General features: G+C 36.8%; 1 protein-coding gene across 1 annotated transcript in view; it reads right to left on the bottom strand.

The window, feature by feature from the left end:
• Positions 1 to 14,734, bottom strand: part of ipo11 (importin 11) — a 132,051-nt gene that overhangs the window by 80,503 nt on the left and 36,814 nt on the right. The window contains exons 9-15 of the mRNA XM_085475716.1: positions 10,978 to 11,048; positions 10,605 to 10,797; positions 9,557 to 9,709; positions 7,487 to 7,530; positions 5,440 to 5,530; positions 3,414 to 3,461; positions 1,540 to 1,645 (exon numbers count right to left, since the gene is read on the bottom strand). Coding sequence (XP_085331842.1) covers positions 1,540 to 1,645; positions 3,414 to 3,461; positions 5,440 to 5,530; positions 7,487 to 7,530; positions 9,557 to 9,709; positions 10,605 to 10,797; positions 10,978 to 11,048 — 706 coding nt within the window. The remainder of the gene's footprint in view (positions 1 to 1,539; positions 1,646 to 3,413; positions 3,462 to 5,439; positions 5,531 to 7,486; positions 7,531 to 9,556; positions 9,710 to 10,604; positions 10,798 to 10,977; positions 11,049 to 14,734) is intronic.

The following is a 14,734-nucleotide window of genomic DNA, read 5'->3' as shown; positions in this document are numbered from 1 at the left end:
CATGCCATGCCCAAAAGGTCAGAGGTCTAACGTTCTTTGACAGAATCTTGTGCATAATTATTTTATAATCATCAATAAATAAAATGTAAGAATTTTGATGATATTTCACATTTGGTCAGATGATGAACTGTAATCTTTGTTAAGATGCAACCTGTGTGTTTTCTGGTTGGTGCAGTAATTCAAATAGTCTTCGACTAACACCATTAATGTGTGTATTTGCATGAGTGCACAAAAAAATTGAGAAAAATTGAGAGCTGGCATTTGACTACATAATGGGTTTTGGGTTTGTTTGTTTTTTAATCATCTTCAGTGTTTTTCCCAGGAGTCTCAAAATTTAAAACCCTCCCTTAGAGTAAAACTGCATTCTGTATTGTTTCTTTATAGACTGGATTAAGCTTTAAAAAGAGATTAAACCCCAGGTAAAAGTGGAGGGGTTATCTGCACTTGCATAGCCTGGAGGAAGAATCAGTGCGACATCAAATACCATGCACTGTGACGTCAGCACCAACCCTCGGTGACCAACCTTCTGAGTGCTGCTTTGATTGTGTTTCGTGTGTGTGTGTGTGTGTGTGTGTGTGTGTGTGTGTGTGTGGGGCACTTCCATTGTCCTTCATCTCCACACCATCTCACCTCTGGTCAGTGTCTCCCTTTTCGAACACCTTTTAAATCCATCCATGTAGCAACTCATTGTAACTTTAGCTGACTGCCTGTAGAGCCCTTAAAGAGTTCTTTCACAGTTTAAACAAAGTTTTTCTATTGAGTGCTGCTGATGTCCGCATTTGTCTGCTGCTTGTAAAGTGATGTGAAAACTAGCAGTATTTTTTAACATAACCATGACGGAAAAAACACCCCAAGTATTTGTTACTTATGAGCTTTTTTGTATGCATTCAATGTGCTACAGGCTGTGAGAAAGCTGGAGAGGTTAATAGTCAATTAACTTGAGTACACTGGAAGGAGTGTTAAATATGCAACATAACAGACATTGAAACTGAGCTTGCATACAGTAAAACACCGATTACAAAAGAACTGCTAAGCTGCTTCACTATTATCATTTCAACCCTGAATGAGACCGATGTGGTCAAATGAGACATGTTCAAAAAAGGTAAGTATCCCCCCTCCGAGCCCCCCCCCCCCCCCCAAATTATAAATTAATAATAATAATAATAATAATAATAATAATAATAATAATAATAATAATAATAATAACATTCCTTTTAATAATTCAGTAACCATGTCATACAAAAATAAAATCCTTACAGAAGGCTAATAAATTACTTAGATGTGGTATATTTACCTCTGTGAGGCCATTAGTGATTTAGGCCAAAAAATAATTTTATTGTTTAATGTTATCTAACCAGTAATAATTAGAGTGAAATTCCAAAAACTCATTTCACGGTCAAGTGGTCAACCTTTTCTAATTTAGTTAGATCTGGCTTTTTTTTTTTCATTAGTGCGTGCTTTAATATTAAAATTAATTTTTTTTTAAAAAAAAGAAGAAACAATTAAAAATAGAATATTTAGAGAAGACAAAAAGAATACCTGTGATGGCTGACTTGCAACTCTCCAAGAAGCTGATTCTTGAACCACTGGTCAAAGTCCACATTGTCAAACAGTTCATAAGCTGCTAATCCCACTGCATTGTATACTGCAGAGAAAAAAGTTACACTGGTTACAATATTCACAATACGACTGACATGTTTCCCCTACAACAGGGGTGTCAAACTCAAATACACAGTGGGCCAAAATTCAAATCTGGAACAAAGTCGCGGGCTAACATTAATATTTATTGAAAAAAAAAATCTTCCTCCAGATTTAAGAATGAATCTTTTCTTATAGACTCGAACACGTTTTGCTGAAAAACTGAATATGGAACAAGCAAAGCTTAATACTAAACAATATATATATTAGCTGTATAATACCAGTAGGCCAGCTCTAATAGTCATTTGGTATGGCTTCGCGGGCCAAATGTAATTAGGCAGCGGGCCAGAGTTTGACACCTATGCCCTACAAGAACCTTTTCATTTAACCATTGGTTAAATGCTTGTGCAACACATGCACAGAGCAGCACAGACAAACAGCTCTTGAGGCTCTTTGACGCAAGTGAAAACGCAAAATTTGATAAATTAAACTGCAGGGGACCATCACAAAAATGTAACTTCATCCAACTTAACATGGACATTTTAAAGAAGCGAATAAAAGCAAAATGGCTAAAGCTAAAGCTACAGAGCTCAGAGCCAGTCAGGCTCTGCCGGCCTTGACCAAGCTTGAGATGTTATTAGCAAACTTGAAAACTGGTAAGGTAAAACATGTCAGATAAATGCCGGTGTAGAGTCATTTGGGGTTACTGGAATGTAGCTGTGGTTTCCAACAAATTAATGCTTGTTGTGAAGCTTTCATTCTGCTAACAGTAGGCTGAATATGCTTCAAATATGCAGGCAAATATTAACATACAAAACAACAAAACAAAAAAAAGAGTACATGTTATAGAAACATAGACATTATAATAATGATACTATAGGTTATGCTTCAGGCAGAAATTGGTGTAATGGTGACTAAAGGGCAGGGATGGCTCAGTAGGTAAAGTGGTCACCCCATGATCGGAAGGTCGGGGGTTCGAATCCACTGAACGGCTACCCTGAGGTACCCCTGAGCAAGGTACCGTCCCTACACACTGCTCCCCGGGCGCCTGCTTAGTGGCTGCCCACTGCTTCACTGAGTGAATGGGTCAAATGCAGAGAAAAACAAGTAATTTCCCCATGGGGATCAATAAAGTATCCATTATTATTATTATTATTATTAAAATGAAGAAGAGTGCAATAAAAGAATAAAATAAAAGATGATTAGAAAAAGAGTGACAGAATGAGAATATAATATAAAATAAAAAGGGATAAAAGAACACACAATACAAGAAATAGTGGCTGTTACTATTTATAATTTATCTTCAGAAGTAATGAATTTTGAAATGGCAAAAAGCAGAGAACAGGACTGATAAAAAAAACAAAACGAAGAGAGACTGATCCGATTTACGGAAAAAGAAACAGACTTTTTCCATTATTTTAATTCTCTTGTATTATGTAAGGCTGAATATGGGGCAACTTGTGAAACAAAGAGCAAAACCATAAACCAGCAAAAACAAGGGAAATATAATCATTTAGGTGTCTATGATCAGTTTCAGAGGAGTTTAACACTTTAGATACATATTCTGTCATTTATTTTGAAAAGTAGCAAAAGTAGCAATCTTATATTTTACTACTGACAAGGGAGGGACGTCTCAATAGGCAGCTAAGAGCTCTTTGGAATTGGTCTTTTTTGTTGGGGAAGATTTTTGTGTTAGAACAGTCAAACTCTGATACTCCCAGCATGACAGAGCAATAATTACAATGGAGTAAAAAGTACGTGAGCTTTTGACTGACCTGCATCCTTCATTAGCAACTGAACAGAGTCTTCCACATTGGTTGGGCCTGAAAAGACACAAATATACACTGGATTTAATTTCAGTAACAAGGCAGAATCAATAACATTAGCAATATAGCAGCATATCTATTGTCCCAGTATTGCTCTTTGACAGCGGAATGTATGTAAGGTATGTAACTGACAACTGGAAATTAAACAGGCACGTCACATCGGTCTTGCTTAAGCCATTTTGATGGGCTGTTCTCGCTCTCTAGTTGTATACTCAGGTTTCAAAATCAATAGAGGTCTTCTTTCAACCATAGAATTACCCAAACTGGTGTTTTCCTTGCTCCAGCAAAACCAATTTCCACTCTGACACTTAAAATGAAAAGTAGCTCGAGAGACAGGGCAGAAGTGGACCTTGTAATCCACCCAAGCGAGCAATAGCACGACCAATTCAGCAACAGAACAAGAGCTGCACACCAGTACCCCCATGAGATGAGGAGCAGTGTGCCAAATTTGCGTGTGTACATGACCGAGAGTTTAGAAAGGTGGACGTAATGACAGCCAATAGCAGAGTTCATACTGACTGTTAAGCTTAAATATTGAACTAAATCTGTGTTTCATCAACAGATGTGAATAGACTTGTTTGTACTATGCAAACTGCCTCAGACCATGTGTATGAGCAAATAATATATACTTATTTAGGTTTCCAGACTGATGTCACCTAAAATTTGGTCAAAAGTAAGAATATTAATATTTATTATTATATTATTATAAAGACTAAAAATATCTTCTTCCCATCAGCCATCGGGCTACTCAACACCCACAATAAACTCCAAGCTGTCACTAAACACTGCCGATACTTGGGTGGGGATACAAAAAACCATGTCAAGTAATATAAATATTCATATGAAAGGGCACGGAGAAAGCTCTATAACAGACATTTTATTTTTTCAATGCAATGCCCAATCACGTCACAAAGATACCATAACAGGCCTACATCATGTTGTAATATAAAGATTATAAAAATTTTAGTATAGCCCTTGCCCTTTGAGGGGAATTACGTTTTTTTGTCTTCATCTTATTCTTATGTTAAATGTATGAAAATTATTAAAAACACTTCATGATGTCATTTATCACTTGTCACTCTAGTTTCAGTTACAGCAGTGAGTTTCTTATCTTGACTGATACATGAGCCATACCTTCACCTGCACCCTTCATACTCTTTTGGTCTATCTTTTTATTTTTTTTGTCAGAAATTCTCCTGCACAGAACGTTCCAAAGTTAATGTTTCTTTATTTAGAGAAATGGAGGTGTTGCAGATTGTGAGCCAATCGCTAATATAAGCAGTGCAGTAAGAACAAACTCCAGAATATTCCATGAATCTGATGGTAGTTTTGTGTGTTTACTTTTTCTTCCACACTTTAAGTAAAATTTATATGCAAATATTAGTGACTCAGGGCCAATTTCTCTACTTACAGCTGCATGAGTAAGGGAATATACTGTAGCTGAACAGACGTATTCAACACAGTCTTTACACAAGTATAACTTCTTATGCAAACTTCTTAAATTAAAAAAAAAAATCACTTATTTTGTAAAAAGTTGAAATTAAGATTACTTGGCACAAAAATTATTGTTAAAAAAAATTCTTAAAGTTTGTGTTTTGTTTCTGTGATACTTGCACTTTTTTCCCCTAAAAAGGACCTCCTGGGATATGAATTGTCACATATTGGTGGGAGAAGTTGCACGTTGTTTGTTTCATTTTTGCCTTTTCTATTGTTTGTTTTAGTTTTTTAAGGTTAATAACCAAAAAAACCCACTGTTCACCACAATCAGGCTACAAAATGATTTGTACAAACAGCCTCTAAAATGATGATAAACTGAATCTATTTATGCATTATAAAGATGTATGAGTGTGTTATTTTTAGCTAAATGTGTCCAATTGACTGGCTCCTGCCTATACAGTTTTCATTGCCAAGGTGTTAAAAATTCACTGGAATGAAATTAGACTATGTGATTTGTAGGTATAATGCTTAAACTGACCCTGGAGATTCTGAACCATATCCAGCAGCACTGGTGTCAGGGTCTGGCTGTAGTTGTGGAAGATATCCAGGAACAGTACTTCTGTGCAGGGCTAAATACAGAAATAAGTTAGAACAAATAAAAATAGAGACAGGTAGTTGACAGAATATTAACACATGCAGCATCACATTTAGCGCAAGTCATTACAGTTACTATTTATAGGATCACAATTCTTTAGTCTCAACAGCACGTTGGGTTCTGCTGGGCATTTAGAGGTGGGATAAGGTGAGGAGTGCAGCTATCGCATTAATATTTGATAAGGACAAAAACAAAAGTCATACAAAAAGGTGCGACAAAAATGAATAAACAATACATTGTGTTCCCAGTTCAATAGAAATGCAATCAATATAACACTGTTAGGAGATTTTTGTGGGTGTTTATGCTCAATAAAGAAACGGCCTAGACAACTTCATTAGTTTACTGGGTTAGAAAAAGCATATTAAAAAGGTGTAAGAAAGAGGTCATGGTCTGTGCCGTTTGTGAAAACATCCCATTTGCCACAATATCAGTGAGAGCTTATATACTGGTAGCATAACCGGTCCTCTTACACGGTACTTCAATCAGCTTCATGAGAATAGGACAAACAGAACAGATTCTAACTGATACAGAAACGATCCGTCCTGAGGTTCACAATATGCTAAAAAGCTGTTCAAATGCATTTTGAGAAAAGAACAAGTCTGCCACTAAGCTTAGTGGTTGCTTATTTTAGCCTATATTTACATGCACAATTTTTAAAAGTAAGTGTTCTACTTGGAAAGCAGCAAACTCTTTTGTTCATTAAAAAAACAAAAGTTTTAAATTACATATGAATCCATTGTAAATCAGCAGTTGCAGCATACATTTGTGGATCCTGAGGCTATGAGCGTATCTGTGGCAATTTTAAAACTTCTCTCAAAAACAGAAAAGCTTCATAATTAATTGCCATGCACATGTATGAATTGATGTGTGAATTCAGAAGTTACTAGATTCCAACATATATAAATAAAATCATCCTCTAAGGCATTCAGTTTTATAGCGCTGCATTTTAAACAAAAAAAAAAAAATCAGAATCACCGATGCATTAAAAGGTATGGAAATTCACAAAATTGTTGTTTTCTAGAAAAATTCAAAACTGAAGTAATTAGATGTTTAATAAGTTCTTAGACCATAATGCCACTTTTCTTCTGCTGCTGCATGCCTTAAATGCATAAAAACTTGTACAAGGCTTAGAGTTCACTGAAAGAATGTGTTACTGTACTTCAAAGAAACAGCAGGGCAGACATTTGTCATCTGAAGTGATGAAAGTAAGAGGAATGGGGCACAACACAGGAGAGGGATAGAGAAGAAATAGGACCATGGATAAAAGATTATGTCATGCATCAGCAACAGCCTCTAAAACTAACTAGACTCATGACAACCTTTAAAACTCCAGGCGCCACTAAATGTTTTATGATGCTGCCATGTATACAGTCAACCACCACAGAACTGCACAGCATTTCTGAAAATACAGCACACATAGAAATATGTAACAATACCGCTGCAATTAACTTTAATGAAACTGGCTGTTATGATCATTTAAATCTACATTTTTATGATCGTAAAGACAGACATAATTGATTTCTGTCTGTTCTCGACATTCAGTTTTACCCAAAAACACAGGGGATCGATTTATTTTTGCTTTATTAATTCCTCTAATGCTTATTTTTTTGTATGATGAGGCAAATATTTAATTTCCTTCTTTTGAGCATAAGATCGAACAGACTGTTCTTCCATACCAACTCAGTGTGCTATATATGTAACAGTTCAAAGTACTGGTACTCATATAGCACTTTCCTATTCTAACTGAGCACTCAAAGCAAAGCAAAACATTCACCTATCCATAAACGCTCATGAACGTACTGGTAGAGGGGACTGAATCACTGATCTTCTGATTAGTGGATGACCTGGTCTACCCTCCTGAGCCACAGCTACCCTATTAATTTACAATTTCTCTGCACATATATATAGATGCATATAAAAATATACTTACCCGCAGACTGTATTTCCAAGAGTCACCACCTGTCTCTTCCACAGCTGAAACAGTTACAAAAAATAATTATCTGTTAGAAAATGTTGATTAGGAGGTGATGGCTGACACTGCACAACAGAAACATCATATATATTATGACAAAGCCCTGAAATTGCAAGTGTGTTTTCTCACACACACTCTAATATGTGGCTCTGACTGACTATAAAATTTGATTCAAATGTCAACAGACTGAACTCCCACACTGGGCCCTTGTGGTTTTAGCTTTATGAAGTGTTATGTCTGAGTGGTCAGTGTCATTACATAAAGCCTGTGAGGACACTATGATGTTTTGAAAATATAGCAAGATCTCAAATGCTGCCTATAACTACAAACGCGCACCAAGAGCTATACCCTATAAATTATGTCAATTGACAGTTTTAAGGAGAATCAAAAATACGTATTATAAATCACAAAATATTGATTTAAATTGCTTTAAATCTGCAAACTGTCCAATTTATGGATGAAGGGTAGAGCTGGGCGATATGAGATTTTTTCATATCACGATATGTTTTTTTCATTTCAGGCGATAACGATATCTATCACGATATAAGCCAAATAACTATATTTGTAAGATTTAAATGTGCCGTTGCTCACAAGTAAAATGTGAAATAATCAGCAGCTTGTTTTTATTTAAATATTTATTTCCCATAATAAGTTCAACAGGGTAGATGTACTTAAGGAACATGAGACTTTTTCAGATACATAAAGGCAAATATTGCAAACTACACAAAAGGCAGCCGCTAAAGCGTTTAAGTTTCAAAATAGGACAAACGAAACAGACTAAATTGTCAATTCCACTTAGAAACAAAATATTAATTCTAAAAATAAATCTTAGTTTGTTTTACAGAAGAACAGACAAAACTGACTAACTTTTGTCAATATCAAATAAACTGAGAACTAAAAGGAAATTCTCAATCTCTCCTTGTTGTATAGCTGAGCTTTTCAAACAGTTTTAACAGTTACTTTAGTCTGACAAAAGCCGAATGACGAATTAGCGCTTCCAGTCAGAGACTGAGGCTACGTCCACACGTACACGGGTATTTTTGAAAACGGAGATTTTCCATTTTCGTTTTAAAAAATAATCCCGTCCACACATAAAGGCAGAAATGAAGGAAAACGCTGCTATGAACATGCCAAAGCAGCAGGTGGCGCTAGATTCCTAACCGTGCAGAAATGTTGGCCAATCAGAAGTCTAGAAGCCTCGGTGGGAAAAAGTAAACAAAGCTGGGGCATAGAAGCAGAACCGAGTCGTATGTGTGGAGGGACAGTAACTGTGTGTATATGTAAGCATTTAAACACTGCAGAGAGTAGAATTAACAGTAACAGTATTGTAGAAATTCATTTCACCGAAACAATAACGTGGCGCACAGTGTGACGCATGCACCAGTTTATTGTATTTCCAGACTTGCTTTCGGCACAATTTACAGTGCACGCTACTCTGTTTTTTGTCAGACTTGAAATAGCCGAAATACCTTCACACTACGGAACTTCTTTGGCTCTTCCGTTCGACAATCTCTCCGGCATTGGAACCATCATCTGTTTTCTCTTCGGTCACGCTCGGTTGATTTTTCTAGTCGGCACACTCATTTCCTCCATTACGCGCTGGCGCCATTACCCGCTGGCTGCTTCCCAAACAAACACACGTGCGGCTTGGCACTTGTGCTGTACGTAACAAGTCACGCGACGTGACGCTGCGGCTGTGATTGCTTCGGCTCTGCGCTACTTAATTTGGATTGGCTGACCCTTTTTTTTTTTTTTTTTTTTTTTTGAGGACAAGAGCGGCGAGGTCTATCGCGATAGCTTAATTTCTCTATCGAGTAAAAGTTATATCGCGATACATATCGTTATCGTTCTATCGCCCAGCTCTAATGAAGGGTATTAATATAATATGGTCATATGATGGTAGCAATCATTTACCTAATGCTGTAGATTCTCCCTAATACATCAAAATTTAAAATACACAAAAAAAACAGACATTGCAAAATCCATACAAGTTCAAATTTGCGAGCATATTTGTAGATGTGATATTACCAAAGCTCTCAGGGTCCTCTTCCCACATTGCTAGCTCTTCCTCTGTGAGAAGGAAGTAGTGTGAGACAAGCCGACGTCCAATCTCTGTCAGTGTGGGGTGGGTGAAGAATGCCGTCTTGATTTTGTGAGCTTCCAGGCTCTCTGGTTTACTGTCTGAAGGATGGAGAAATACAACAATAAATAAAGGAAAAAGACAACATTTCAGTCGTAAGTCATCACAAACACAGACACTTTTCTTCAAAATATTGTTACTTAATACAATACAAACATTGTATTATAGCAGTAGTGTTGCTACAGACATTTAGTACGTAAGATTCCTAAATATAAATAAGGACTGCAAGGCAAAATCTCTTAATTTTAGGCAACGAGCAGCTGAAGTAATCCTCAAGTGTGACTCATTTTTGCTGTCTGCTCATTAACTTCAAAATCATAATTCATTTTAATAGTGTTTCTGGTAAAAAGAAAAAGAAAAAAAATCTGCTCTGTTGCTCATTTTTTATTTTGTATTAATTGTGCATGATTTAAGGTTACAGTACAAGAAGAAAATTAAACAGCCCTTTAACTTCCTCATTTATCTTCTCTGTTATAGGAAAGCAAACCTGAAGTCATGACCAACTCTGACACAACAACACAGTCAGATATTCGAATGAAACCCAGAACCTTGGATTGTTAGAATGGGAAAGTTCTCGAGTAAGGAACCCCAGAGATTATGCTAGCTGACACAAGAAAGGCCAACTGCTGTGCCATTTGCTAATGAAGCACTAGAAACCTCAGACCGCTTGGGAAAAGAAAAAAGAAAAAATACATGGAGCTGCGATAAAGTACAGTGACACCGATGGCGTTATAGCCCTGTGCTATTGAAACTCGCTGTCAGTGACGCGTATTCAAGGGCTTGTGGCATTTCTGCTGACTTTTAAATCACAAACCTAAAATGAAATGTTTATTACCTACAGAGAGCTTCATTTTAATTTTTAGTATTATCACGTATATTTTTCAGTTATTCTCCAACCCTTCAGACTCCTCTTTCCCCGAGACACTCACAACTTACCATCAATGTTCTTGGCGGGTTTGTAGGCATCATTCTTTACAATCATCTTGATGAGGTTCATGCACTGAACAATAAAACGTTCAAAGGTCACTCCCTCTCCTGCAGGCGTGAACACGTAGGTAACAGCAAACTCCAGGGAACGCTGGATTAGCGGTATAAATGCGCATGGATGGTATTCCAGGAAATCCAACAACTACGTGAGAGGAAGGGGTAGACAGAACACAAGGACAGATACATAAAAACAGTGGTAAATTTAAATATTTTAAAGAAGAAGCTATAACAGGCCAGCCTCAGAGGCAGAATGCACAACCTATTCATGAACAACTAATGCAGTCATTTATATCATCATAAATTAATAGACGGGTCAACTCACAACTTTAGTGTACAAAATGATGGTCTTTTCCAGCTTTTCTCTGCATGTGCTGTCTGAACCAACCTGGCGACCTGATATAAAACAATCACATAGCTTTGTTACTTAAAGCAGTATTACACTAAATATATGCATGCAGCATTCTAGGAACTCATTTCATTTAGATCCAAGATACTGGACTAAAAGGTAGGAAGCAGGAGCTGCATCTCCAACTCTTATTAAACTCTTATTTAAAAACAAAAACAAACAAAAAAAAAAAAAAAGAAAGCAAGCAATAATAAAAATTTTAAGAGCTTTATAATCCTGGATATTCAATGCACAAATGACAAAAAGGAGGAGGAAAAAACTGAAAACCGAATCACTCTGAATTAGTCGTTAGCTCTATTTTGGAAGAATTTATTTAGGACGTCTTTGAGATCAGTATTAGTATTTTATTCTAGTATTTCCCACTTCAAGGCCAACCTCTTCAGTGATTACAAGTTTATTACTTGCATCTGAAATAAAAATGTTTAAGATCTCAGAGCTTAGGCAGAAAAGCCTTAAAGATAAAGACTGCCTGCTAGATGACAGTGATAGCGACCTAACATTAACAGACATATCATCTCTAAAGATCCTGTGTTGGCAGTATAGTGGCATTATTTTTTATAGAGGGTTTACTCTATTGTGAAGGCAAAAAAAAATCTGAATTTTTAAGCAAGATCTTCAGTTTGAGGATTTAGAAATAATCAATATAAAGATCAGAAGAAGTCTCAAAGTCTGACAAGAAAAGCAAATAAGTAAGTGTCCAAAGTCTTTATAATTTCTAATGGCCATCAATTGGTGCACTTGATTTTAGTAAACATTTACCTAATGCATATTAAAGTACCAACCACATTGGAAATGACTTTTTCAATGATGCTTGACAGTCACTTTGTAAATTAATGTTTTAGATTAAAACAAAATAAAGCAGATATGATTTATGGCTTGGCTACCTTGTGACTGAAAGTTCCTACTGCATGTGTATGGTCTCCTCAGGTTCTCAGTCAGATTCACATTTTTGCTTCTTAAGAGCTTAGAAGGATTTTATATTAAAATCCAGGTCTGAATATCTTTAAAAGTATCTTTTAATTCCAGTGACATCTATGCATCAAATACAATTTCATCAGCATAAAAATGGTATTCTCGTATGTGCAGAATGAACAGCAGAGTGCCCAATATCTAGGGACACATTCATCAATCAACTTGGAATATGAGTTAAAATCACTACGAGATGTAATACACCAAAAAGAGATGCTTTTAACCGATGGTAGAAAACATAACTGACATTTTACTTATCAAGAGATAGGGGAAAACCCTTTCAAGGATCTCAGACTGATGGACAAAAATTTAAAAAAATAAATAAAATAAATTGCAAAAACATGTTGCTCTTATTGTCCCAAGTGAGCTAACAATGCCATTTACATCAATAGCTGCAGTACAAGGAAGACAGGAAAGAAAAGAAAGGGGGGCAAGAAAGTTGACTCTCCAGCTGAGACTTCCTTTTCTTTAAAGTCAGATGCCCACTACACCTTGCTGACTGATAATCCCATGAGTCCTTTACAAGCGCTGATGCATATAATAAAGTACAGTAATATTAAAAATTAGAAAATAAATGACTCGCTCCCTCTGATGTACATTTTGGCTCCATAAAACCACTCCTGATTCTAGAGGCAATAAAGACATCTACAGGAAGCGGTGCCTGAGGAAAGCGGGGAGGATCATCAAGGACTCCAGTCACCCCAGCCATAAACTGTTCAGACTGCTTCCATCAGGAAGGAGGTTCTGCAGCATCCGGTCCCGTACCAGCAGACTGAGAGACAGCTTTTTCCATCAGGCCATCAGACTGCTGAACACGTCATAGACACCTCAGCTTCACTACTGGAACTTCAACATTATGCACTCCACACTGTATATAAATGCCACTTGTTTTGCACATGTCTCAACTCTGTATATTTTATATATTTTATTATTATTATTATTATTGTTTTATTTTATTTTTTTACTATTTAATTTGTAAAAATGTGTATACACACACACACACACACACACACAGGAAAATATTTAGTATACACATCCAGAAATGCATACACTATTGTACATATATTTATTAGTTTCAGGTTGGCCATTCTTGTATTTTGCTCGTTTGTGTTGTTGTGTTTGCACATCTCTGTTGCTTGTGGGGCTCGCACACAAGAATTTCACTCGCATGTGCTGTGCCAGTGTGCCTGCACATGTGATGTGACAATAAAAAGTGATTTGATTTGATTTGATTTGAGATGTCCTCTATAGTATACATTCTTGCCAAACCCATTGATGAAATCAGCTCTGCCAACAACAGTCTCATACATTCCTCCAACCACTTGTGAGCATGCAAGGTCATTGTTTCCTTCAGCTTCATACACACTAAAACTTCCATCAGCATGTACTAATTTGAAATGACAAAAGCTTCACTAAAAAAGCAAAATAGGTTAATTTTGCTTTGTTTACTTTTTTGGCCACATATTCTTGAGCCATACAAATTTTCAGAGCCCACTGCATTCTAACTGAATTCGTGCTCATGCTATTGTTTCTCTGATGATATGCAACAGTTGGTAATGTTAGATGTGCAAAGTCACCCACGTACTAAGGAACCAATATCTGAGCGATCAAAAATATCTTTAACTAAGCAAAGAAACATATTTGAAGAATTAAACATTTATTCATTGTTATTAAAAGATAAGCAGCTAAGAAAAACATATATACATGTATATTACAAGAATATAGTGACTGACAAAAATAGACGGGCCATCTGAGTAAAAACCTCAAAGCTAAAGAGTCTGACATCAGAATGGACCACAAACATCGTCCCCAAGATACCAGTGTATATAGCTGACCTTATCAGACTGTGCAGAGCTGATATTTCTCACCACAAGCACTGAGCTGTCTTTCCGTTTCCCCTATCTGTCAGGCCAAAATACCAACAGGACCATGATCCTGTCTCCACTGCCATCAGCAGGGTGAATATTAGAAGTGATAGTACTGGCTGATACTGCTAATGATATTTTTCAACATCTGCTGCTACGGCAGATGGTGGAGTTGTGCCTGAGATTTATCTCAAACTGATTGGATGCTATGACAAACTTTTATACAAAAGAAAAAGAGACCATAAATAGCGAGATGAGAAGAAAAGTAAGCTTACGCAGCTGCCAATGACCCAAGTAGTTCCCAGTGGATAGAAATCCAGCACAAGGGCATGAGAAACCTGTTTAACTGATGGAACTGCACTGCTCAAAAAAAACTTAAGGAACACTTGATCATCACAAGAAAATCAATGGCTCCATAAACAGGACTTTATGGAGTCTGGTTCTGACAGAAGCCACGACTTCAATTAGGTAAAACAGGCGGCCAACGTCCATGGTGCTGGGCTGTGAGCACAGGTCCCACTAAGGATGTTGGGACTTCATGAGTGTTGCATGAAGTCTTTTTCTGACAGTTTGGTCAGGAACCTGCACATTAGAAGTCATTTTGTCACCTTTTGTTGAAGAGCTGGGTTGATGCCGTTCTACAACCCTGTCCTACTCTCCTGAAACTGCTAGAAAACAAAGCGAGTTTTCTTCCAACACCATGCACTGGCTCCATGTACATTCTGGAGGAGCTAAGCTACTTGTGCAACCTGAATGGGCTGCAGATACTGTCTTATGCTATCAGTAGACAATTTATTTACACAATAGCTAAGCATACGTCAACTCTAGTATTAAGGAGG

This window comes from Copadichromis virginalis, linkage group LG12 (genome assembly GCF_057382275.1).
Source record: "Copadichromis virginalis isolate Kocher_CV1m ecotype Utaka linkage group LG12, C_Virginalis_male_GT1.1, whole genome shotgun sequence".
NCBI classification, from domain to species: Eukaryota; Metazoa; Chordata; class Actinopteri; order Cichliformes; family Cichlidae; genus Copadichromis; species Copadichromis virginalis.
This window is presented reverse-complemented; position numbering and strand designations above follow the sequence as displayed.